The sequence below is a fragment of the Dendrobates tinctorius genome, unplaced genomic scaffold, assembly GCF_039654945.1.
Source record: "Dendrobates tinctorius isolate UK_male_01 unplaced genomic scaffold, ASM3965494v1 ptg000028l, whole genome shotgun sequence".
Taxonomy (NCBI): domain Eukaryota; kingdom Metazoa; phylum Chordata; class Amphibia; order Anura; family Dendrobatidae; genus Dendrobates; species Dendrobates tinctorius.
In genome coordinates this window covers 49,191,608-49,215,762 of record NW_027361696.1, presented here as the reverse complement: position 1 = coordinate 49,215,762, position 24,155 = coordinate 49,191,608, and the positions used below count along the sequence as shown (strand labels likewise).

Below are 24,155 nucleotides of genomic sequence, written 5' to 3'. Positions count from 1 at the left end.
GCCTGCAAAATACTGTATGTTGTGCGCACAAACCTGCGTGTCACATCTTTGAAACAGGTCCCAAACAAAACCTCTCCAAACAAGGTGCCTTCCAACCAAAAAAAGGAGCAAATCCACTGCAGGAAAAGATAATGTTTTCTGAAAACTCATCCAAGAAAGAGGGTTTTTACTTGAAAAACTCGTCAAATTTTGGAATGCTTGAATATAGCCTTAAAGGGAATCTGTCACCTATTTTTTTGCATATATATACGGCCACTGCCATCAGGGGCTTATCTACAGCATTCTGTAATGCTGTAGCTAAGCCCCCGATGTAACCTGAAAGATAAGAAAAACGAGTTATATGATACTCACCCGGGGGTCCGGTCCGATGGGTATCGCGGTCCAGGTCCGGCGCCTCCCATCTTCTAGCGTTAACATCGTTCTCCTTGCTTCTGTCGCGCTCCTGCGAAGGCGTACTTTATCTGCCCTATTGAGGCAGATGGCTGCAGCTTATATACGAAAAATGAGGTGACAGATTCCCTTTAAGGCTGGAGTCACACTAACCTGCGCAAAATACGCTCCGTATTTTACATGCGTAATACGGATGACAGACCCCTAAACAGTGCTCCGTATGTCATCCGTAATCAAGGTGTGGTCGCGTATTTTGCGCATGTCAGCATCCGTATGTAATCCGTATGGCATCCATATGGTGAGATTTTCTCGCAGGCTTGCAAAATGGACATATAATGGACCCTATGACAGTTTTAATAAAGAAATGAAAGAATAGATATAGACACATAGAATGCATATATATATATATATTCTATGTGTCTATATCTATTCTTTCATTTCTTTATTAAAACAGTCAGTGTGAGTTTACTGTATAGCGCACTGAATTGCCGGCTTTGCTAAAAGACACCTGGTGCGTATTTCTCGCAGGTCACACGTGTGTTCCGTGTGTAATCCGTATTTTTTGCGCACCCATAGACTTGCATTGGCGTATTACGGGCGTAGTGCGCTGACAATCGCAGCATGCTGCGAGTGGCACGGAGCGTAGGATACTGAGGAGAAATATACGGCTGGTGAGAGGGACCCCATAGAGAATCATTGGTCCGTGTCTAATGCGTGCTTTTTGCGCCTCTCACGCACCCGTATTCCTCGCCAGTGTGACTCCGGCCTAAGCTATGTTCACATGTTGCATTTTTGCTGCTTTTTTAAGCAAATTTTAAGCTACGCTTTACAGTATCAGAAAAAGCTATGCGATTTCTGAGATCTCATGCACATGCATTGTTTGTTTTTTTTGCTTCGGACTGATTTGGAAAACTGCTGTGTTTTTGCAAGCTGCAGCATGGCAATTCATTCAGCGTTTTTTCCAGCTTTTTTCACCCATAGAAAGTAATGAGTAAGTGCAAAAAACAAAAAAACAAACAAAAAAAAAACAACAACATAGGTAACATGATTTGATTTTTTTGGGCCACTAAACTTTATCAGCATGCACAACAGATAACAAAAACACAGCAAACATGTTTTGCCTGCAGAATAAAAAAGCAGCAAAAGCTCAACATGTGAACATAGCCTTACAGTATGTGCATGTGGAAAATGCAAACTAAAAAAAAGATTTTCTCTTTCTCGTCCCTTTAATGGCTGCAATTCCACCATCTGAATAGGCATGTAATCAATTGTATTTGCAAATTACTTAACTGAGTTACTTTTTTTTAACATTAATTTGATTTTGGAGTGACGGGAAAAAAATCTACACAGACTTTATTTGTTACATCGCAATATGTTTTTTTTTTCTATGTGCACCCAGCTTTGCTTTTTCCTGCAATTCCCATGATTGCTGTAAGTTCCTGTTTGGTAAATGGTTGGCGTCTCCAGAGAATCGGTTCTGGGATGGACTGAACAAACACCTGTTCTCAGCTCATATTCTGCAGCACTGTACAGACAGCGGCCGCACTGTCAGCACCATGAATAACGCAGCCTGGGCTGTATGCGTCATCTCCGCCCTCATATCTACAGGTGCGTGAAAAGATCACTTTCTTGGAGTGAATGCATGCAAAGTTTTATTAGGAAATTACGCAATTGGTCGTCATCGCTCCGATCATCATATCACATTTTTTGGAGTAGATCCAATATTTTTTTAAAAAATGGATCTTCTCCAAAAGGAGCAAAATTGACTTGAACCTAGTTTTGCAGCAACCCCTATAGACTATGTTCACTTGTTGCTTTTTTTTTTCTGCATTTTTTTTTCTGTATTTTTTTTTTTCAGGCAGCCAAAAGCTGCTCTCTTGTCAGTAAAAAAAAACTGTTTTAAAAAAAAACAGGTTTTGCTCTATTTTTGCTGCTTTAGGCTAGTTTCACATCTGCGCTTTTGAGCGCAGCGATGGCCTGCGCACGGCCGCCGCTAAGCCCCGCCCCCTGCCATGCCTCCGCTGGTAACCCCGCCTACCGGTGCATGACGCTGCATGCGTCCTGCGTCCCCTATCTTTATCACTGGGGGTGCAGGCCGTGTGCAGTATGCGTTTGGCGGCGCATTCGTCCTGTTCACAGTGCGCCGAGCGCAACCAAACTGCAGCAGGTTGCGTTTGGCGCTGGTTGGCACACCTTGAAAAGGACGCATGCGCCGCCAAACGCATACTGCGCACGGCCTGCGCCCCCAGTGATAAAGATAGGGGACGCAGGACGCATGCAGCTACCAGCGGAGGCGCGGCAGGGGGCGGGGCATAGCGGCGGCCGTGCGCAGGCCGTCGCTGCGCTCAAAAGCGCAAATGTGAAACTAGCCGTATTCGTGCATATTTGTCCACCGTACATATTGATTAAAGTTAGTTTCAGTCACCAAAAAAGCAGCGAAAATACACGGTTTCATTTTTTTGCACTTTGTAGTTGCTTTCTATGGTGGAAAAAAAGCTGCAAAAATGCTGAAAGAATTGTCAAAAAAAGCAGCAGTTTTCTGATTCAGTCAGGAAAATAAAAAATAATTGTGTGTATGAGATTTCTGAAATCTCATAACTTTTGCTGCAACTGAAAAAAACAATCCAACTTGTAATTTGCACAAAAAATGCATGACAAAAAAAGTAGCATAAATGCAATGTGTGATCATAACCTTAGGGTATGTATACATGACCTCTTTTATAGGCGTGTGAGCCTACTGGAATTTTCAAGAGAATGACGCTTTAGCAACCATCAGTGGTTTTTTTTTTTTCCCCTGAAGAGTCTTTTTTAACATTTGTACTTGTAGTTGATTTATTTTTTTGTTAGCTTTTTGCGTCGTTTTGTTGTGTCTTTTTTTTACTGCAATTTTTCAGATGTTTTTTGAACTCCATAAAACAATGAAAAAGCCTCTAAAGGTTTTTGTAAACAAAAATGCTAGGGAAATTGCCCCCAAAAACGTCTTGCAGGCATCTTTTGAGCCTTCCAATTGAAATATGGAGCATTTTCAGAGCAGAATCCCCCTGTAGAATGGACCAGTCACTTCCTTTAGCCTTTCGGCTATATGTACACAGAGTTCTTTTGAGGTGGTAAAAAATGATGAGCTTTCGAGTGGAAACCGCTTCTAGATATGCCCTCCTTTTGGCTATGTGACTACGATCCCTTTTCTGGTGAAGTCCACTACGGAAACCTCCCGGCCACCTATCAAAAAACGTTCAAACGAACGAACATCTGCATTTTCAACATAGAAAAAAAATCCCTTCATATATTGGAACTTTTAAATGTCTTTTAACCTCTTCAGGTTTCTAAAAATGCCAAAAAGGTTAAAAGAAATGACCTAACCATTTTTCTGGCGTTTACTGCTCTTTACTTTACAATACAAAGCAATGAAAAGGCTCAAATGATGTCCTGACGGTTTTTGGCGCCACTATTTTTTATTTAAGGCCGGAGTCACACTAGAGGGAAATACGGATGAGTGAGAGGTGCAAAAACAATGCATTGCATTCGGACCAATGTTTCTATATGGGGCAGCTCCCATCAGCCGATTTTATTTCTCGGCCGTATTTTACGGGCTGAGAAAATCGCAGCATGCTGCAATTGTCAGCGTATTCCTCCAAAAATATGCTGCTGCAATTGGCGAGAAAAATACGGATTACACACGGACCAGACGTATGACTTCCGAGAAATACGCACCCAGTGTCCTTTAACAAAAGCTGACCATTCATTTTGTGATACAGTAAAATCACACTGACATGTTTAATAAGGAATAGATATATACACATAGAATACATATATATATACATGTCATTAAAACACACATATATATATTTATATTTCATAGAGTTCTACATAGCAGAATAGCCGCTAAATCAATCGTCGCAAAATCGTTACAAAACCCGACATAAAGTGACACATGGTTTACATACAGTAAACCATTTCATTTCATTTAGTTTTTTATATGTCTTTGACTAATAATTAGATTATGATTTGTGTGTAAAATTTAATAAGACACCTATCCATTATTAACCCTAGAATAGTAAAGGGTTAAAAAAAGACACACATTAATTAAAAAGTATTTTAATGAAATAATTACACCAAGTTTTTGCCAAAATTTATTATTCAGCTAATCCACAAAAAAAGCCATGTTCTGTAAAAAAATAAAAAATAAAACAGCAATAATATACACACCTCTCCGCCATTCAGTCAGGTCCCCCACTTCAATCCATCACAAGGGGTTAATTGGTTTACAACGGGGACTGGTGCTAATGCAACCGGTCCCACTGTAAACCACTGCAGAATGAATGAGTTCATCTCTGCTCAGCCTCCCCAGCTGACCGGAGATTAACTAATAAGCGTGGGAAAGTTCCGGAACTTTTTCCCACGCTCATTAGTTCACCTCCGGTCAGCCAGGGACTCCACACAGCCTCACTCACTGGCTTTCCCTCTCTGGCGGAGAAATTACTGTGGGAGCCCACACAATTTTTTTCAACGAATTAACCCCTTATTTTAACACCTACATGTCCAAAATTTTACACACAAACCCTAATCTAATTATTAGTCAAAGACATAAAAAAGTAAATGAAATGAAATGGTTTACTGTATGTAAACCATGTGTCATTTCATGTCGGGTTTTGTATTGATTTTGCAAAAGCCGGCAATTGATTTAGCGGCTACTCTGCTATGTAGAACTCTATGAAATATATATATATACAAGCTGAAGAGCACAGCGTTGCCTGGGCATAGTAACCAACTGTGGTTAGTTATAACAAATTATAATGATTATATTGCACATAAAAACATTTCACATCATATATTCAACACTACAGATTTGCAACACAAATGAACTAAACGATTACCCAAGTATTGATAGTATTTTATTTTCAAATCATTCAAGATTTTTGGTTTTTACTTTCGGTGCAAACATGAACAGATTTTTGGCAGTTCCAACTTTTGAACAGACCACGTAAAGTTGACCATGAGAAAAGCATGGAGATTGCAAATCGATCCCTACTACTTTCAAGGACTGTCCCTGAGCATTGTTAATGGACATTGCAAATAGCAGTTGAACTGGAAACTGGAGGCGTTTAAAATCAAAAAACAAATCAGATGGAATGAGTGGAATTCTTGGAATGAAAATGTCCTCTCCTTTGGCACATCCTGTTTCTGAGCTGTGTATCTAACCCTATCCTGTGTGATAATGTCTGCTGAACTGTGTACCTAATCCTCTCCTGTGTGATACTTTCTGCTAAGCTTTGTATCTAATCCTATCGTGTGTTACTGACTGCTCAGCTGTGTAACTAATCCTATCCTGTGTGATACTGACTGCTCAGCCGTGTATCTAATCCTATCCTGTGTGATACTGACTGCTGAGCCGTGTATCTAATCCTATCCTGTGTGATACTGACTGCAGAGCCGTGTATCTAATCCTATTCTGTGTGATACTGTGTGCTGAGCTGTGTATCTAATCCTATCCTGTGTGATACTGTCTGCTGAGCCGTGTATCTATTCCTATCCTGTGATACTGACTGCTGAGCCATGTGTCTAATCCTCTCCTGTGTGATACTGACTGCTGAGCTGTGTATCTAATCCTATCCCGTGTGATACTGACTGCTGAGCTGTGTATCTAATCCTATCCTGTGTGATACTGACTGCTGAGCAGTGTATCTAATCCAATCCTGTGTGATACCATCTGCTGAGCCGTGTATCTAACCCTATCCTGTGTGATACTGACTGCTCAGCCGTGTATCTAATCCTATCCTGTGTGATATTGACTGCTGAGCCGTGTATATAATCCTATTATGTGTGATACTGTCTGCTGACCTGCTGTGTATCTAATACTATTTTGTGTGATACTGTGTGCTGAGCTGTGTATCTAATCCTATCCTGTGTGATACTGTCTGCTGAGCCGTGTATCTATTCCTATACTGTGTGATACTGACTGCTGAGCTGTGTGTCTAATCCTCTCCTGTGTGATACTGACTGCTGAGCCGTGTATCTAATCCTCTCCTGTGTGATACTGATTGCTCAGCCGTGTATCTAATCCTATCCTGATACTGGGCGCCCCCTGCAGTCTGTGTCAGAGGGTGGTCTGTGTTGGCACGGTAATAAATTGTGTTATTTCCAGATTTACAGAAGGACGATAACACCATAGAAATGATAAGAATAATAGGCCAAATTGTTTGGTGAATTGGAACGCGCGGGGTTAAAATTTCACCTCACAACATAGCCTATGATGCTCTCGGGGACAAGATGTGTGACTGTGCAAAATTTTGTGGCTGTAGCTGCGACGGTGCAGATGCCAATCCCGGACATACACACAAACATACACACACACATTGAGCTTTATATATATATATATATATATATATATTTTTGTGTGTGTCTCATGTTCAAAAATTGCAGCAACGCCTTTCCAACGGATGACATACGGATCACTGTTCAGAGAACATTTCTGCGTATTACGACCGTAAACTACAGACCGTATTTTTATACGTTAAGGCCTGTTTCACACTTCAGTTTTTGACCATCAGTCAAGATCCGCCGATTTGAAAAAAAAAACGCATCCGCCATTTTTCTTGGTGGATCCGTTTTTTTCCTCATAGACTTGCATTATCGGCGGATCTTGACGGATGGTCGACCGTTCGATCTGCTTTTGTATGTATCCGCCAAGATTTTGGCGTCCGCTCAGCGGGCCAGACGGAGCATGTAACGTCTTTTGGTGTCCGGATCCGCTATTTACTGATTTAACCCGCATTTCTGTCTGGCTGCTGGATAAAATATATATATATTTTTTTTTCTTCTCTCTCTCATGGCATCCCTGCTCCACATATCCCGCGATAATCACCGCTCACTTCCCGTGATGTCTGCTCCCCAAATCGCGTGTTGGTTTGCGCTCACATCCCATGATAATCCATCACACCTGCTCATTTTCCCTGGTCCCGGCTCCCATCAGATCTCAGCCGCTCCATTACTCCCACCCCAGCTCCCGCGAGATCTCGGCAGCGACATGGTGAACACTACATCACCGGTATTTTTTTTTCTTTTTTAACCAGGCATGGTTCCTTTAAATTTGCAAGATCGGCGGATCCGTACATCCGCCGATCCGCCGGCACACGTTTCTGTCAGTCCGCCTGCGGATCCGTTTTCCGCTATTTTGGCGGATTTGGACTGACTGAAAAAACTGATGTGTGAAACAGGCCTAAAAAGCAAAACAGTTTGCGGTTTCTTCATTATTCTATGAGGTGGAAAAAAACGACCAGAAGACGTCAGGAAAAGAGATGTCACATAAACGATAGGCAAACCTTAAAAAAAAAAAAAAAAGAAGCTGACTGAAAACACCAACACAAAAGACACATCGGGAAAAAACGTAAAAATAAATATGTAATAGGATCATGTGCTTCTTCCTCGGTTGGCTCTTTCCTCCCCAATGATGGCTCAATATAATTTTTTTCTTGCAGCTTCTTGCCTCCAGTGCACGACCTGTAGTTGGATTTTACAAAAAGCGAACGATGAAATTTACGCCAGTGAGTATGGCAACAAGGTCCATTATCAGGATATTGTCGACGGGCAGCCGATCTGTTTGGGATTTAACTACACGTGTACCTCACCGGAGGAAGTCTGTGGCTCTATATATGTGAAAACAACAAAATGTGAGTCCACGTTTGATTTTAAAAACAATATTAAGTAAATCCAGTCATTTCACTTTTGAGTATTTTGTATTTTAGGAGTCTTCATCCACCCATTTCACAAAAATAACTCACCCACTAAACTGTATTTTGTAGAGAGGAATACATTTGTTAAAAAATTTGAAATCGACAAATTTTTTACCAAAATTTCAGTCCATCAAAAGTGTAAAGTATTGAAAACCTTCCAATTGCCCTGAAAAAACACATGTAACGCTCAGAGGTCTCAAAGAACTGTATCCTACCCTTCTTCAAGCTCTTTAATGCCAACGCAGCTTTTATTATCAATTTTGCTTGGTGTACTCACCGGTCGTCTGTCCACTTTTCAATATGGCCATTTAGACATAATTTCAGGCCAGCGTATAAAAAAAAATCCAATTTTTTATCCGTATGTCAGATTTTTACATCAATATGCTTTTTTATCTCTACATTAGCAGTTAAAAAATGTACAGGACCAAATACAGTTTCCTATGATCATAATTGTAAAGTATCTTGAAAAGCAGATTTAATACTGATTTTTTTTTTCTGAGCACCTATAGACACACTGTCTGTGTGATTTCTTCAGTGTTTTACGACTTTCATTCTGAATTCCTATGATGTATAATACAAAATAATATTGTGGTACTGTGTTAGCCAGAAAAATAGATGTAAATACAAATGGGTCGCCCTCCCAGGGCTGTGGGGTACTTGGTACCGGGCCGGTCCTTCAAAGGGGAATGTCACAGCAGTGGTGACCCGGTCCGTGGCCCTGGGTACGCATCTAAAAGAGGATTGAGTGATGGAATAAAGTTTATGAGTGATTTGTGATGCCACCTGTGGTGTTCGGAAAGGGAGGTGTTAAGCCAACGCTGCAGACAGATCCTCTGGGACAGATGGTGGGGTGCAGCAGTGATGGTATAGCCCTCCACAGGCAGGGCTGTAGTCCCAGGGCAGATTAGATGAAGAGAATAGGTGTTGAGGAAGAGGGTGCAGTGTCTGGCACAGAGATGTAGCAGTGCTGAAGAAGTTGCAGGAAGAAGGCAAGGACACAGCAAAGTGTAGTTTCTTTACCTTTACTTTGTAAGTGCAGTCCAGGGTCCAGAATACAGATGGTACAGGAGATGATTAGCCTGGAAGCAACTTAGGAATCTCTCTATCAGATGGGTTGTGTAGTCTCCTCTCTAGCGCTTACTTGAGGTACATGCAGTACTGTGTTACACTGATGTTCCTCCTTCTTCTTTCCTTTTGTATCTACCTCATATGGCAGACAGCTGTAGCCTTCTATCTCCTTTGTCTCACACGTCACTGTAGTGCCTCCGAGTCTTAGATGGGAATAGAGCATTTACAGCTTCCTATTCCTCTGGTTTCTGTTGCAGGACCGTCAGTATCCATACAACCTTGGAGACCAGGCTCCAGATCATGTGCTCTAGCTGGGAATGAGCATCAACTCTCTGCTCAATCTCCCCGCTCTTCTCCTCACGTCCACACACTTCGCCCTCCTCACAGAACTGACCAATTTCCCCTCCTGGCCCCCAGAGAGAAACTCTTCCCCTTAGTATGGGTTCAGAGCTCCCTCTGCTGGCCTGGAGTGGGAACTGTGTTGTATGTAGAGATTATCTGTCAGAGAGACCCTTCATTGCTTCCAGGCATGACATCACACTTCCTAGGAGGAAGGTAATGCCATTGTGGCGACCATACTCCTGGGGGCGCCACACTTATGTCCCCCCCCAAAAAATTGAGAAAAGTATTCAAGGAATGCTAGCTTTATTTGCTAACCAGAGAAATTATACGTGCAAGCTTTCAAGGCTCAGAAGGCCCCTTCATCAGGCATATACTGAGAAGAGATGGCAACATTTATATAGGAATTATACAAAGACATGAGCGATGCTCGCAATATAGGCCAAGGAAATCAAATTAAGGTTTTCGTATACATGCAAATGAGGTGGAAGTGTTCTATTAGACATCTGAAGATCCTCTTGTAGAGGTGTGAACTGGAAGTGTTCTGTCAGACATCAGAAGACCTTCTTGTGGAGATGTGAACTGTGTCCATATAATGAGTCATTAATCCAGGTGTCAAATTGAGTCCTATTGTTAGAGATTGAAACATATGTATAAATTTGAACTCCCATATTTTTCCTTCTCTGTCACTATTGAAATGACCGTTCCAAATTAGGACTTTTAGATCTGCCATACTGTGTCCAGGTCTAGAGAAGTGTATTCCTACAGGGGTGTCCAGCTCATTTTTTATCGTATGTCTATGCAGATTCATCCTTGTTTGAAGTTTTTGTTTAGTTTGTCCTATGTATGTCCCTGCATTGCACCTTGTACATTGTATCATGTACACGACATTGGAGGATGTACATGAAAAATAGTCCATGATCTTATAGTCCTGATTTGTGTTGGGTATGTGGACTTTATCTGTTGGTGATATGTGGGTACAGGTCTTGCATTTCTTACTGTTACAGCCTGTCTCTGATGGTGATGCGAGGGCACTTCTGACAAGGATATTCCTTAGGTTGGGAGGCTGTTTGTAGGAGCGCAGTTGCAGTTCTGGGAATATTGCTTTCAGTCTGTGGTCTCTGTGGAATATGGGTTGGAGGTCAGCACCAATTTTCCTTAAAATGTTCATATGAGGGTTGTACGTGACCACAAGCGGCACCCTGTTGTTATCGTCCTTCTGTTTGTAATCCAGGAGTCTTCTTCTTGGGATCCTTGTAGTTCTGTGGATCTGTTCATCAGTTACAAGTGGATGATATCCTTGGTGTAGGAATGTTTTCCTAAGTGATAGTAGGTGTAGTTTTCTATCCTCGTTGTCTGAACAGATCCGAATGTACCTTAGAGCTTGTCAGCACTGGGCCCACTTCCAGAGGATACAATATTGGCCACCATGGATGTACAGTCCCTATACTCCAACATTCCTCACAGAGATGGGATTGCTGCATGCAAATATTTCCTCCAAAAAAACAGGCAGCTCCTGTATTGCCGGGCAGCGGTGTTCGCTCTGTGCCTCCTCCAGGCTGCTCCCGTCATGCCCGCTTGTTGTGGCCTCTGGACCCCTCCTGGCCATCCCGCGCCCCCACGAGGGCAAAGCAGGTCAGGGATCCCAACCGGGGGCCTCCCATAGCTCCCCTGGTCTTCTCCCCCTCCACTGCGCATTGCTCGGCGTCCCGGAAGTGACGTCATTGGTGCGCGCACGTCACTTCCGGGATTTGCGTTCCACACTGGAACGCACCTGTACTTCCGGCTATCTGCTGGGGGCTGAGCAGTGCACGGTGCTTGCGGATGCTGCGCCAACCTGCACATGGACCCAGGAAGGGGGAGGGGAGATTAACCACGCTGGGGGCAGGGGCTGGCCGCCATATAAACCTTCCCGAAGTTGCCACAGAAGTAAGACTAATACCCTACCAGTATGGAAGGCACTTCATGCCCTGCACCAGCGCTGCCCCGTCTCACATAGCGAGATCGCTGATGTGTCACGATTTTGTGACGCAACAGCAATCTCGTCAGCGATCTCGCTACATGTGACACATAGCGGCGACCGGCCCCCCCGCTGGATATTGCTGATCGTACTCAAATGTCCTGGGCCATTTTTTAACCATTGGCCTCCCGCTGGCCAGCATGCATCGCTATGTTTGACACCGACGAGCGACCTCGTTGGCGACGCGGAACTCAGGGACGCAGGCTGGAATCATTCAGAATAGCTGCTGTGTGACAACGCACCAGCGATACTTACCAGGTCGCATCGTTGTTGGGATCGCTGGTGCATCGTTGAAGAGATCTGCCTGTTTGGCAGCTTACTAGCGACCATGTAGTGACACACCAGCGATCCCTATGAGGTAGTATCGTTGTCGGGATCGCTGGTGCATCGCTATGTTAAACGGGATCCTAAGTGTACACGGGGAAGGGGTCCTTGGGAGGATAGTCCTAGGGGGTTTCTTCTGATAGCGCTCTCCCTCTTTTTTAGGGAGACAAGTCTACCCTCAGAGCTACTAACCAGAAAAAATGTGCCATCTGTAGCATAAAGCCTCCCTATGGGATAAGAAGCTCTGCCAAACATGTATTGACAAAGTAGTTAGAACAGAGCAACCCTCCCTTCTTGAAGAGATTCGCTCTCTGGTCAAACAGGAGGTGCAGTCCTCTTTGGCGGCTTTTACTCCTCCACCGCCACATCCCCCTTCTCCAGAGAAGAAAAGGAAAATACAAATTGAGGCCTCTGAGTCTGAATCAGACCTGTCCTATACATCATCTTCTGGGAGATGGGAGGAACCGGTATCACCTAAAGCCGTCGAAAACAGAAAATACCTTTTTTCCTCTGATCATATAGAGGAGCTGGTGTCTGCCGTATGCAGCACTATGAGGTTGGAAGAGGAATCAGAACCCCAGTCCATTCAGTGCCAAATGTTTGGCAGGCTGAAAATGGGGAAACGTATAGGGTTCCAAGTACATGCTAACATCCTTGACATGATTATACCAGCCATTTCACGCTGCAGTAGCGCTTCTACTGGTCACACCAAAGTCACCAGTAGAAGCGCTACTGCAGAGCGAAACGGCTGTCGTAATTTCCACTCCTGCTCCCATCCTCCGTATGCCGTTGTTTTAAAGTATCTGAATAAAGAAGATTTTAACCGGTGAGTGCCATCCGTTTTCCTTTCTGGTATAGCTGCTGTGACTAATTGCTTTTGAGTGGCACCCTGGTTTCTGGTGCACTTCTTACAATACGCATACTTGCAGTATCCGTTTACACAACTCTTTGTGCGGTGAATAAGCTTCCCGGCTGTGCGGATTAACTCTTTGTTGGTGAGATCCTTGACATGATTGCACAGGAATGGGAACTGCCAGAGAAGTGCCTCAGCATTTCCTCAGAGTTAAAAAAAATAGATTTCCCCTGCAAGGATATTCCAATAAATGTGACATTTCCAAAGTTGACGCACAGGTGGCAAGGGCTGCGAAAAGAACCGCACTCCCTTTAGAAGATTCCTCGCAATTGAAAAGATCCAATTGACAGAAAAATAGAGAGCCTCCTAAAAAAGTCATGGGAAACATCCACTTCTGCTTTAAAGGCTAACATATCCTTCACCTGCGTGGTCAGAGCTCTCTCCCGCTGGTTAGAGGAATTGGAAACTCATATATCCCAGGGCACCTCTAGGTGGGAATTGCTGGATTCCCTGCCTATACTTCATAGAGCCACTGGGTTCATAGTAGATGCCTCTATGGAGTCCATCAGAGTTGCCGCCAGATCGCTTGTACAATCCAACTCCGCTAGAAGAGCTCTCTGGCTCAAAATGTGGAGTGGTGATATCACCTCCAAAGCCAAATTATGCGCCATACTCTTTAAAGGACAGTATGTTTTTGGGCCCGCTCTAGATGAAATTCTAGAAAAGGCCACAGACAAGAAAAAAGCCCTCCCAGACAAAAACCATCCAAAAAGCATTTTTTTCGTACCTCACAGCCTCAAACCTCCCAATCAAGGGGGAAGGGTAAGACCAGGAGGTGGAGCTACGCCAAAAGTAGACGGAAAAATATCCCCCAGCAACAGCCCAACAGGATAAAGAATAACTCCGACCCGGTGGGGGAGAGACTCAAAATATGTTCACCAGTGGCAAGCCATCGCCTGTTGTCACTGGATCCTCAATGTCATCAAAGAGGGTCTACTGATAGAGTTCAACTCCTCCCCTCCACAGGGTCTAAAAGTCACCTCCCTTCCAGCTCCAAGAGACCAAGCAATGCTGCTAGTAGGCTTCAGAAATCTTGTAAAATCAAATGCAATCGCTACGGTTCCAGAGTCAGAGTAGGGTCTAGGCCACTACTCCCGGTTGTTTCTGATAAACAAGCCTTCAGGGGAGGCACGTATCATTATAAATTTAAATGGGCTGAATCGGCATGTAAAGTACAGCAAATTCAAAATGGAGTCAGTAAAGTCAGCCATTCCTCTGATCGGACCTCACTTTGTCATATCGACTATCGACTTGAAGGGTGCTCACTTCCATGTCCCAATCCACCCGAGACAGAGAAAATCTCTCAGGTTTGCGGTGCAGGGGAACCGGCAGGTGGAGCACTATCAATTCAATGTCTTTCCCTTTGGCATCTCTTCAGCGCCAAGAGTCTTCTCCAAGATAATGGCGGAGGCAGTGCCCTTCATCCAGAGTCAAGGCATCTGTATAGTGTCTTACATGGCATGGATGACTTACTGATAGTAGACTCCACCACGGCGACCCTAGAATCTCATGTATCGAAGACTCTCCACGTCCTATAGTCTCTGGGGTGGATTCCGAACCAGAAAAAAATCTCAGCTGCAGCCCTACAAGACCAGGAAATTCCTGGGAGTACTACTGGATTCTGCAAAACAAACATCCTTTCTTCCAGAGTACCATCGTCTGGTCTTAATAGCAAAGATCCCCTACACTTCGGGAAGGCATGTTGGTCTTAGGCTCCATGACAGCCTGTATTCAATCGGTAGCATGGGCACAAGCCCACTCCAGAGTTCTTCAGGCTCATATTTTGGAAACTGGAACGGACTTCCCAGTACCCTGAACAGGAGAATACACACTCTTGGTCGTGTAAGAGCCTCCCTGGCATGGTGGTTAAACTCCAACAACCATCACAGAGGCGTGAGCTGGACTCAGGACCCGCTGATTTCAATTTTGTCAGATGCCAGCTAGAGGGGCCGGGGAGCCATGATAAATCATATCCCCTTCCAGAGACTCTGGGATCAAAGAATGAGTGAAAAATCATCCAACTTAAGAGAATTGAAGGCTGTAGAGGAGGCCCTCCTGGAAGCAGGTCGCCAGATCATGGGACAACATATCCGAGTATAATCGGACAATATGACTACAATAGCTCATATCAAGAATCAGGGAAGCAAAAGGTTCAACAACCGAAGTGTTTTCAACCGAATATTTTGTTGGGCTGAAAAGCACCAACTCTCCCTGACAGCAGTCCATTTGAAAGGCTCTTCCAACATACAGGCAGACTTTCTAAGTCGCCAGGACATCCAGACGGGGAAATGGAGCCTGAACAGGTGAATCTTCAAAATACTGGTAGACTGGTGGGGCCTACCAGAGATAGAGCAAAGCCTTTTTTTTCCTAAACGCAGGGACAATTCCAGGGGATTAAATACCTTAGGCCGGAGTCACACTAGCGATTAAATCGGACGAATGCAATGCGATAAAAAATCGCATTGCATTCGTCCCATTGTTATTCTATGGTGCTGCTCCCATCATGCGTTTTTTTGTCGGATCCGTTCCTCGGACCGAGACAATCGCAGCATGCTGCGATTGTCACCGATTTTCATATCGGACTCGCCAATGCAAGTCTATGGGGGTGAGAAAAAATCGGATGACAAACGGACCAGATGTGTGACTTGCGAAAAAATCGCACCCGGTGTCCTTTACCAAAAGCCGCAATTCTTCTTACAATACAGTAAAATCACACTGACCGGTTAAATAAAGAAACTAAAGAATAGATCTTCACACACATATATATATATATATATATATATATATATATATATATATACACTCACTGGCCACTTTATTAGGTACACCTGTCCAACTGTGTGTTAAGACTTAATTTCTAATCAGCCAATCACATGGCGGCAACTCAGTGCATTTAGGCATGTAGACATGGTCAAGACAATCTCCTGCAGTTCAAACCGAGCATCAGTATGGGGAAGAAAGGTGATTTGAGTGCCTTTGAACGTGGCATGATTGTTGGTGCCAGAAGGGCTGGTCTGAGAATTTCAGAAACTGCTGATCTACTGGGATTTTCACGCACAACCATCTCTAGGGTTTACAGAGAATGGTCCGAAAAAGAAAAAAAATCCAGTGAGCGGCAGTTCTGTGGCCGGAAATGCCATGTTGATGCCAGAGGTCAGAGGAGAATGGGCAGACTGGTTCGAGCTGATAGAAAGGCAACAGTGACTCAAATTGCCACCCGTTACAACCAAGGTAGGCAGAAGAGCATCTCTGAACGCACAGTGCGTCGAACTTTGAGGCAGATGGGCTACAGCAGCAGAAGACCACACTGGGTACCACTCCTCTCAGCTAAGAACAGGAAACTGAGGCTACAATTTGCACAAGCTCATCGAAATTGGACAGTAGAAGATTGGAAAAACGTTGCCTGGTCTGATGAGTCTCGATTTCTGCTGCGACATTCGGATGGTAGGGTCAGAATTTGGCGTAAACAACATGAAAGCATGGATCCATCCTGCCTTGTATCAACGGTTCAGGCTGGTGGTGGTGGTGTCATGGCGTGGGGAATTTTTTCTGGGCACTCTTTGGGCCCCTTGGTACCAATTGAGCATCGTTGCAACGCCACAGCCTACCTGAGTATTGTTGCTGACCATGTCCATCCCTTTATGACCACAATGTACCCAACATCTGATGGCTACTTTCAGCAGGATAATGCGCCATGTCATAAAGCTCGAATCATCTCAGATTGGTTTCTTGAACATGACAATGAGTTTACTGTACTCAAATGGCCTCCTCAGTCACCAGATCTCAATCCAATAGAGCATCTTTGGGATGTGGTGGAACGGGAGATTCGCATCAGGGATGTGCAGCCGACAAATCTGCGCCAACTGTGTGATGCCATCATGTCAATATGGTCCAAAATCTCTGAGGAATGCTTCCAGCACCTTGTTGAATCTCTGCCACGAAGAATTGAGGCAGTTCTGAAGGCAAAAGGGGGTCCAACCCCTTACTAGCATGGTGTACCTAATAAAGTGGCCAGTGAGTGTATATATATATACACATATATATACACATGTCATATAGACACATTTATATATATATTTCTAATTCATACAGTTCTTCATAGCTGTATAGCCGCTGAAACATTTGCCGGCTTTTGGAAAATCATTCTCCTACCCGACATGAAATGACACATGGTTTACATACAGTTAACCATTTCATTTCATGTTTTTTTTTAGATGTCTATCACTAGCAATTAGATGAGGGTTTGTGGGTTAAATTTTGGAGTTGTAGGGGTTAATTTAAGGGGTTAATTCATTGTATAAAATTACGGGGACTCCCTGCAGCCTCAGTGACGTCAGCGGGAGTCCCCGCAATTTTATACAATGAATTAACCCCTTAAATTAACCCCTACAACTCCAAAATTTAACCCACAAACCCTCATCTAATTACTAGTGATAGACATCTAAAAAAAACATGAAATGAAATGGTTAACTGTATGTAAACCATGTGTCATTTCATGTCGGTTAGGAGAATGATTTTCCAAAAGCCGGCAAATGTTTCAGCGGCTATACTGCTATGAAGAACTGTATGAATTAGAAATATATATATAAATGTGTCTATATGACATGTGTGTATATATATATATATATATATATATATGTGTATTCTATGTGTCTAGATCTATTCTTTAGTTTGTGTTGGAAAACCTGTCATTGGGCTCCATTATATGTCCATTTTGCTAGCCTGCGAGAAAATCTCGCCAGACGGATGTCGAACGGATGCTTAGATGCGAGTAAAATCGCATCATCACACGAAATTCGGCTGACAGACGGATCCCTGGTGAAGAAACCTTCGTGCGATTTTGGTCCGTCAAAATTAGACCGATTTTTTAATAGTTTAGTGTGACTCCAGCCTTAGCCCAAAAATGGGACTTTCGCCTGGCCTATGCATTCCCACCAATTATTATTTATTATTATAGCGCCATTTATTCCATGGCCCTTTACATGTGAGGAGGGGTATGCATAATACATAAAAGTACAGTAATCTTAAACAATGCAAGTCAAGACTGGTACAGGATGAGCGAGGACCCTGCCTGCGAGGGCTCACAATCTACAAGGAATGGGTGAGGATACAGTAGGTGAGGGTAGAGCTGGTTGTGTAGCGGTTTGGTGGATCGGTGGTTGCTGCAGGTTGTAGGCTTGTCGGAAGAGGTAGGTCTTCAGGTTCTTTTTGAAGGTTTCCATGGTAGGCAAGAGTCTGATATATTGTGGTAGAGAGTTCCAGAGTAGGGGGGATGCGCGGGAGAAGTCTTGTATGCGATTGTGGGAAGAGGAGATAAGAGGGGAATACACAAGGAGTTCTTGTGAGGATCGGAGGTTTCATGCTGGTAAGGCCGGTTTCACATTCGCGCTTTTGAGCGCAGCGACGGCCTGCGCACGGCCGCCGCTAAGCCCCGTCCCCTGCCCCGCCTCCACCGGTATCTCCGCCTCCGGGCGCATGACGTTGCATGCGTCGTGCGTCCCCTATCTTCATCACAGAGGGCGCAGGCCGTGCGCAGTCTGCGCACAGTCTGCATTTGGCGGCGCATGCGTCCTTTTGACGGTGCGCCGAGCAGCGCCAAACGCAACCTGTTGCATTTTGGTTGTGCTCGGCGCACCGTCAAAAGGACGCATGCGCCGCCAAACGCAGACTGTGCGCAGACTGCGCACGGCCTGCGCCCTCTGTGATGAAGATAGGGGACGCACGACGCATGCAACGTCATGCGCCCGGAGGCGGAGATACCGGTGGAGGCGGGGCAGGGGGCGGGGCTTAGCGGCGGCCGTGCGCAGGCCGTCGCTGCGCTCAAAAGCGCGAATGTGAAACCGGCCTAAGTACCGTGAGATGAGGTCACAGATGCATGGAGGACTCAGGTTGTGGATGGCTTTGTATGTTATGGTTAGAGTTTTGAACTGGAGTCTTTGGGTAATGCGGAGCCAGTGCAGGGATTGACAGAGGGGAGAGGCTGGGGAATAGCGGGGGGACAGGTGGATTAGTTGGGCAGCAGAGTTTAGAATAGATTGGAAGGGTGCGAGAGTGTTAGAGGGGAGGCCACAGAGCAGGAGGTTGCAGTAGTCAAGGTGGGAGATGATGAGGGCATGGACTAGGGTTTTTGCAGATTCTTGGTTGAGGAATGTATGGATCCGTGAAATATTTTTGAGTTGAAGTCGGCAGGAAGTGGAAAGGGCTTGGATATGTGGTTTGAAAGAGAGATCAGTGTCAAGGATAACCCCGAGGCAGTGAGCTTGTGGGTCTGGAAAGAGTGGGCAACCATTTACTTTAATGGATAGGTCCATTGAGGGGTCACATGAGATGGGGAAAGATGATTAATTCTGTTTTGTCCATATTAAGTTTTAGAAATCTAGCGGAGTAGATGGATGAAATAGCAGACAGACATTGAGGGATTCTGTTTAGTAGGGAGGTGATATCTGTTCCAGAGATGTGGATCTTTGTGTCATCAGCATAGAGGTGATACTGAAAACCATGAGATTCTATGAGCTGTCTGAGGCCGAAGGTGTAAATGGAGAAGAGCAGGGGCCCTAGGACTGAACCTTGTGGGACTCCGATGGATAGGGGGCGTGGTGAGGAGGTGGTGTGCGAGTGGGAGACACTGAATGTCCGGTCTGTTAGGTATGACGTAATCCAAGATAGGGCCAAGTCTGTGATACCAAGAGATGAGAGGGTCTGTAGTAATAGGGAATGGTCCACTGTGTCAAAGGCAGAGGACAGGTCCAGGAGGAGGACAGAGTAGTGTCGCTTGGCCTTGGCGGCTAGTAGGTCGTTGGTAAACTTAGGTCATTTTCAGTGGAGTGGTGTGGCCAGAAACCAGATTGTAATCGGTCAAGGAGGGAGCAAGAAGAGAGGTGGGAGAACAGTTCAAGATGGACATGTTGTTCCAGTAGTTTTGAGGCATAGGGGAGACGTGATATGGGGCGATAGCTAGATACAGAGGATGGGTCAAGAGAGGGCTTTTTGAGGCTTGTTTAAAGCTTGAGGGGAAGACACCAGTTGTTAGTGACAGGTTGAAGAGGTGGGTTAGGGTTGGGATGAAGACTGTGGTGAGGTTTGGGATGAAGTGGGATGGGATCGGGTCAAGTGCACAGGTAGTGAGATGTGATCTTGAGAGTAGAGTGGAGAGTCGATCTTCTGTAATGGTGGAGTGGTGAAGTTGGTTTTGGAGGAGGAGGGCAGGGCAGTTAGGAGGAAGGGCACTGGGGGTTGTTGACCAAGACTGTCTCTGATGTTATCAATCTTCTCTTTGAAAAATGAGGCAAAGTCTTCAGCTGAGATGAGTGGGGAGGGAGGAGGTGCTGGGGGGCGGAGGAGAGAATTGAAGGTGTTGAATAACTGTTTAGGGTTGTGAGACAGGGAGGATATGAGAGATGAGAAGTAGGTTTGTTTTGCTGCAGCGAGTGTGTCCTTGAAAGTAGTGAGGGACTGTTTGAATGCGATAAAGTCCTCATTGGAATGGGATCTTTTCCATCTCCGCTCAGCAGCCCTGGAAGCCCGCCTCAGTTCTTTGGTCAGACTGGTGTGCCAGTGCTGTCTGTTGATTTTGCGAGCTTTGGTATGTTTGAGAGGGGCAACTGATTCCAAAGCCACAGCTATTGTGGTGTTATATAGAGCGGCAGCGGCATCTGCATTGTGTAGGGAACTTATGTCTGTAAGAGGGAGGAGGGATTCAGACAATGAGTGTAGATCGAGGTGTTGAAGATTTCTGCGAGGGTGTGCAAGTTTTTGAGGTGGGGATTGTGGACCTGAGGAGGAGAGGGAAGAGAATGTAAGTAGGTTGTGGTCAGAGAGTGGAAGAGGTGAGTTAGAGAAGCTAGATAGGGAGCAGAGGCAGGTGAAGATGATGTCTAGTTTGTGGCCATCTTTGTGAGTGACTGCAGAAGACCATTGAGTGAGGCTGAAGGAGGAAGTGAGAGATAGAAATTTAGTGGCAGCTGAGAGGGAAGTGTCAATGGGGAAGTTGAAGTCGCCCAAGATGATAGTGAGGATATCAGTGGAAAGGAAATGAAGTAGCCAGGTGGTGAAGTGGTCAAAGAAGGTGGTGGCTGGCCCTGAAGGGCGGTATATGACAGCTAGTTGGAAGTTAGAGGGGGAGTAGATGCGCACAGAGTGCACCTCAAAGGAAGGGAGGGTAACAGAGGGTGGCAGTGGGATTGGGGTGAAGGAGCAGTTATCTGACAGGAGAAAACCAACTCCTCCACCATGCTTGCTGCTGGGGCGGGGGGTGTGGGAAAGGTGGAATCTACCATACGAGAGTGCAGCAGGAGAGGCTGTGTCACAGGGGGTGAGCAGGTTTCCGTGATGGCGAGGAAGGAAAGTTTGTTAGTAATAAAAAGATCATGGATGAAGGAAAGTTTGTTGCAGACAGAGCAAGCGTTCCAAAGAGCTCCTGTTAGTGGGACAGGGGAAGCTGGGGCCGGGCAAATGTGTATAAGGTTGGAGTGGTTACGGAAAGTTGTGATTGGGCATGGATGGGAGGTAGAAATGACTGTGGGAATGTGGTGAGGAGGACCAGGATTTTGAGAGATCTCGCCAGCAGTGAGGAGGAGTAGAGAGAGTGTTAGCAGGTGGGAGCAGGAGAGGGCATGACGGGGCTGTCTGTGTTTGGAGACAGAGGATTGTATGTTGAGAAACAGATCTGAGCAAGAGGTGAGATGGATTGGAAGGATTGAAGAAGACACGAACAGTTCCTTGCTTGGTGTAGGGATTAGTGGGGTTATCAGAAAGTGAAGGATTATAGGGGTCAGAGTGGAAACAAACAGAAACATTGTTTACAGTGACTCTTTCCAGTTACCTTCTGTTCCCTTCTGGTTCTATTCTGGATTCATTCATGTTCCCATACTAGCGAAAGTTCTGTGAAAAATCTGAGAAAATCGGACCCCCACTATCCTGGTAGCCTCATTATGGCCAAAAAGAAGTTGGTTCAATCTGGTCATCGAGCTGCAGATAGACGGTCCAATTCAGTTGCCGGTGGAGTCCGATCTCCTCTTGTAAGGACCCATTCATCACTTGGACCCTCAGAAGAGGAAACTAGCTGCTTGGTTACTGAAGCCCAGGTTCTGAGTGCCAGAGGGTTGTCGGACTCAGTAAATACCAGTCTACAGAGGTCCAGAAAGCCAATAACCAACGCTATCTACAACAAGGTTTGGAAGAAATTTTCATCCTTTTGTCTTCCTAACCTACCGGATCCACTTCATCCAAATATATCACAAATCCTGGATTTTCTACAGAAGGGTCTAGAGACTGGTCTTAGACCTAGCACTCTAAAGGTTCAAGTCTCTGCACTGAGCTCGGTTTTCGACCAGGATCTAGTCGGTCATCGCTGGATCAAAAGATTCACGACTTTGGCCCTCAGAATGAACTCTAAGAAACAATTAGTAGTTCCCTCATGGGATCTTAATCTAGTGCTCCAAGGGCTCACAGGACCACCGTTCGAACCCTTGTCCTCCTGTTCTCCTCAGTTCCTTGCATATACTGTTAAACGGCCTTCTTGGTGGCTATAACCACGGCTAGAAGGGTAGGAGAATTACAAGCCCTATCAATAAGAGAGCCTTATTTATTAATTAGAGATGACTCAATAATTCTTCGTCTCGATCCTTCCTTTCTCCCGACAGTAGTCTCTGATTTCCACCGTTCCTAAGAAATTGTCCTACCATCCTTTTGCCAAAATCCAGCAAACCCGAAAGAGGAGAAATTCCACACTCTCGACGTCCGATGCATCGTCTTACATTACTTGGAGCAATCCAGCTCTTGGAGAGTTGATCAGAACCTGTTTATCCATCAGTCCGGTCAGAATAAAGGGAAAAAGGTGACAAAGAGCACTCTCTAATTGGATCAAAAGAGCCATATCACCCTCAAAATAAGTCCTCCCCAACAGGGGTCAAAGTCCACTCAACAAGGTCTACATCAGTTTCCTGTACAGAAAGAGCAGGCGCATCTGCGGAGCAGATCTGCAGGGCTGCGACATGGTCTTCGCTACATACTTTCTCCAAACACTATAGATTTGACATATCGTCCAATAGGGATTTAGTCTTTGACTGCAAAGTACTCCAGGCCGTTGTCCTATCCTAGCGCAGAATTATTTGGTATTCCTTCATATGCTGTCGTGGAAGGTGACTAGAGAAAATAGAATTAGTCTTAGCGGTAATTCGGTTTCTAGGAACCTACCACGACAGCGCTAATCCCCTCCCTATGTTCCTGGATAAAAAAATCTGAGATTCAGAAGGTAACCGGTGCTATGGTTTCAGTTGTAAGTCACTGGCAAGTGGGAGGTGGAAGGGCCTTTTACCTCTCTGTGTTTCCTGTCCCCCATCAAGGCTAAGAGGCAACCTCTGTATGCTATCGTGGAAAGTTCCTAGAAACCGAATTACCGGTAAGACTAATTCTATTTTCTCCTTGTACCATGGAACGAGAAAGGTGGCCAACTAGCATTGGTTGTTGGATAAAATGTGTATCATGACCTGTGCCATGTGAGCCAAGCTGCAAAAGGCAAATGTTCTGTGTCCCCAAATGTAGGAACAGTACCCATCCTCTCCTCATGCTGGCTCACTTCCTCCTCCTCCTCCACCTCCTCCTGTCCAGCCCATCCAGGCTGCACAGACATGAAACTTGGGTTAGGTGTCCTTTCTGTAGCATTAGGAGTCCGTTCGGTAGCACAGAAAAACAAGTCCTCTCCCTCCTCATCACCCAGTGTTGCCTCAGAATATTGGTTGGGCTGGGTAGTATCACCCATTGTGAAATCTAGTTCCACACCAACATGCTGAACACTCAAAGCTTCCTCTTTGAGATTATGCAGAGATTGTTTCAAGAGACACAGCAGCGGAATGGTGACGCTGATAATAGCCCGATCACCGCTCACGAGGTTGGTGCAGTACTTAAAGTTCTCAAGAACCTCACAAATGCCAGCGACCCATACCTACTCGACAGTTATGTGTGGTGGATGACTCTCTGTCTGACTTGCATGTTGAAGCTGGTATTCAGCTACTGCCCTCTGCTGCTCACTAATCCTCGCCAACATATGATAGGTTGAGTTCCACTACGTGGGCAAGTCGCAAATGAGTCGGTGACTTGGCAAATTCAAGTGCTTTTGCAGAGCTGTAAGACCAGTAAAAGCGGTAGCGGAATGGCAGAAATGGGCACTAACACGGCGCACCTTCTCAAGTAGGTACGTCAAGGCAGGGTAACTTTTCAGAAATTTCTGAACAACTAGATTCAGCACGTGAGCCATGCATGGCACGTGTACCAGCTTGCTGACCTTCAAAGACATCACCAGGTTACGCCCATTATCGCAGATGACCAAATCGGGTTGGAGGTGCAGCAGGGAGAGCCACTGATCGGTCTATTG

The 24,155-nt window shown here is 45.2% G+C and overlaps 1 protein-coding gene across 1 annotated transcript in view; it reads left to right on the top strand.

The window, feature by feature from the left end:
* Nucleotides 1-1,790: 1,790 nt before the first annotated feature.
* Nucleotides 1,791-24,155, top strand: part of LOC141084921 (uncharacterized) — a 76,639-nt gene continuing 54,274 nt past the window's right edge. The window contains exons 1-2 of the mRNA XM_073569867.1: nucleotides 1,791-1,998; nucleotides 7,866-8,057. Of these exons, the coding sequence (XP_073425968.1) occupies nucleotides 1,947-1,998; nucleotides 7,866-8,057 (244 nt within the window). The 5' untranslated portion in view covers nucleotides 1,791-1,946. The remainder of the gene's footprint in view (nucleotides 1,999-7,865; nucleotides 8,058-24,155) is intronic.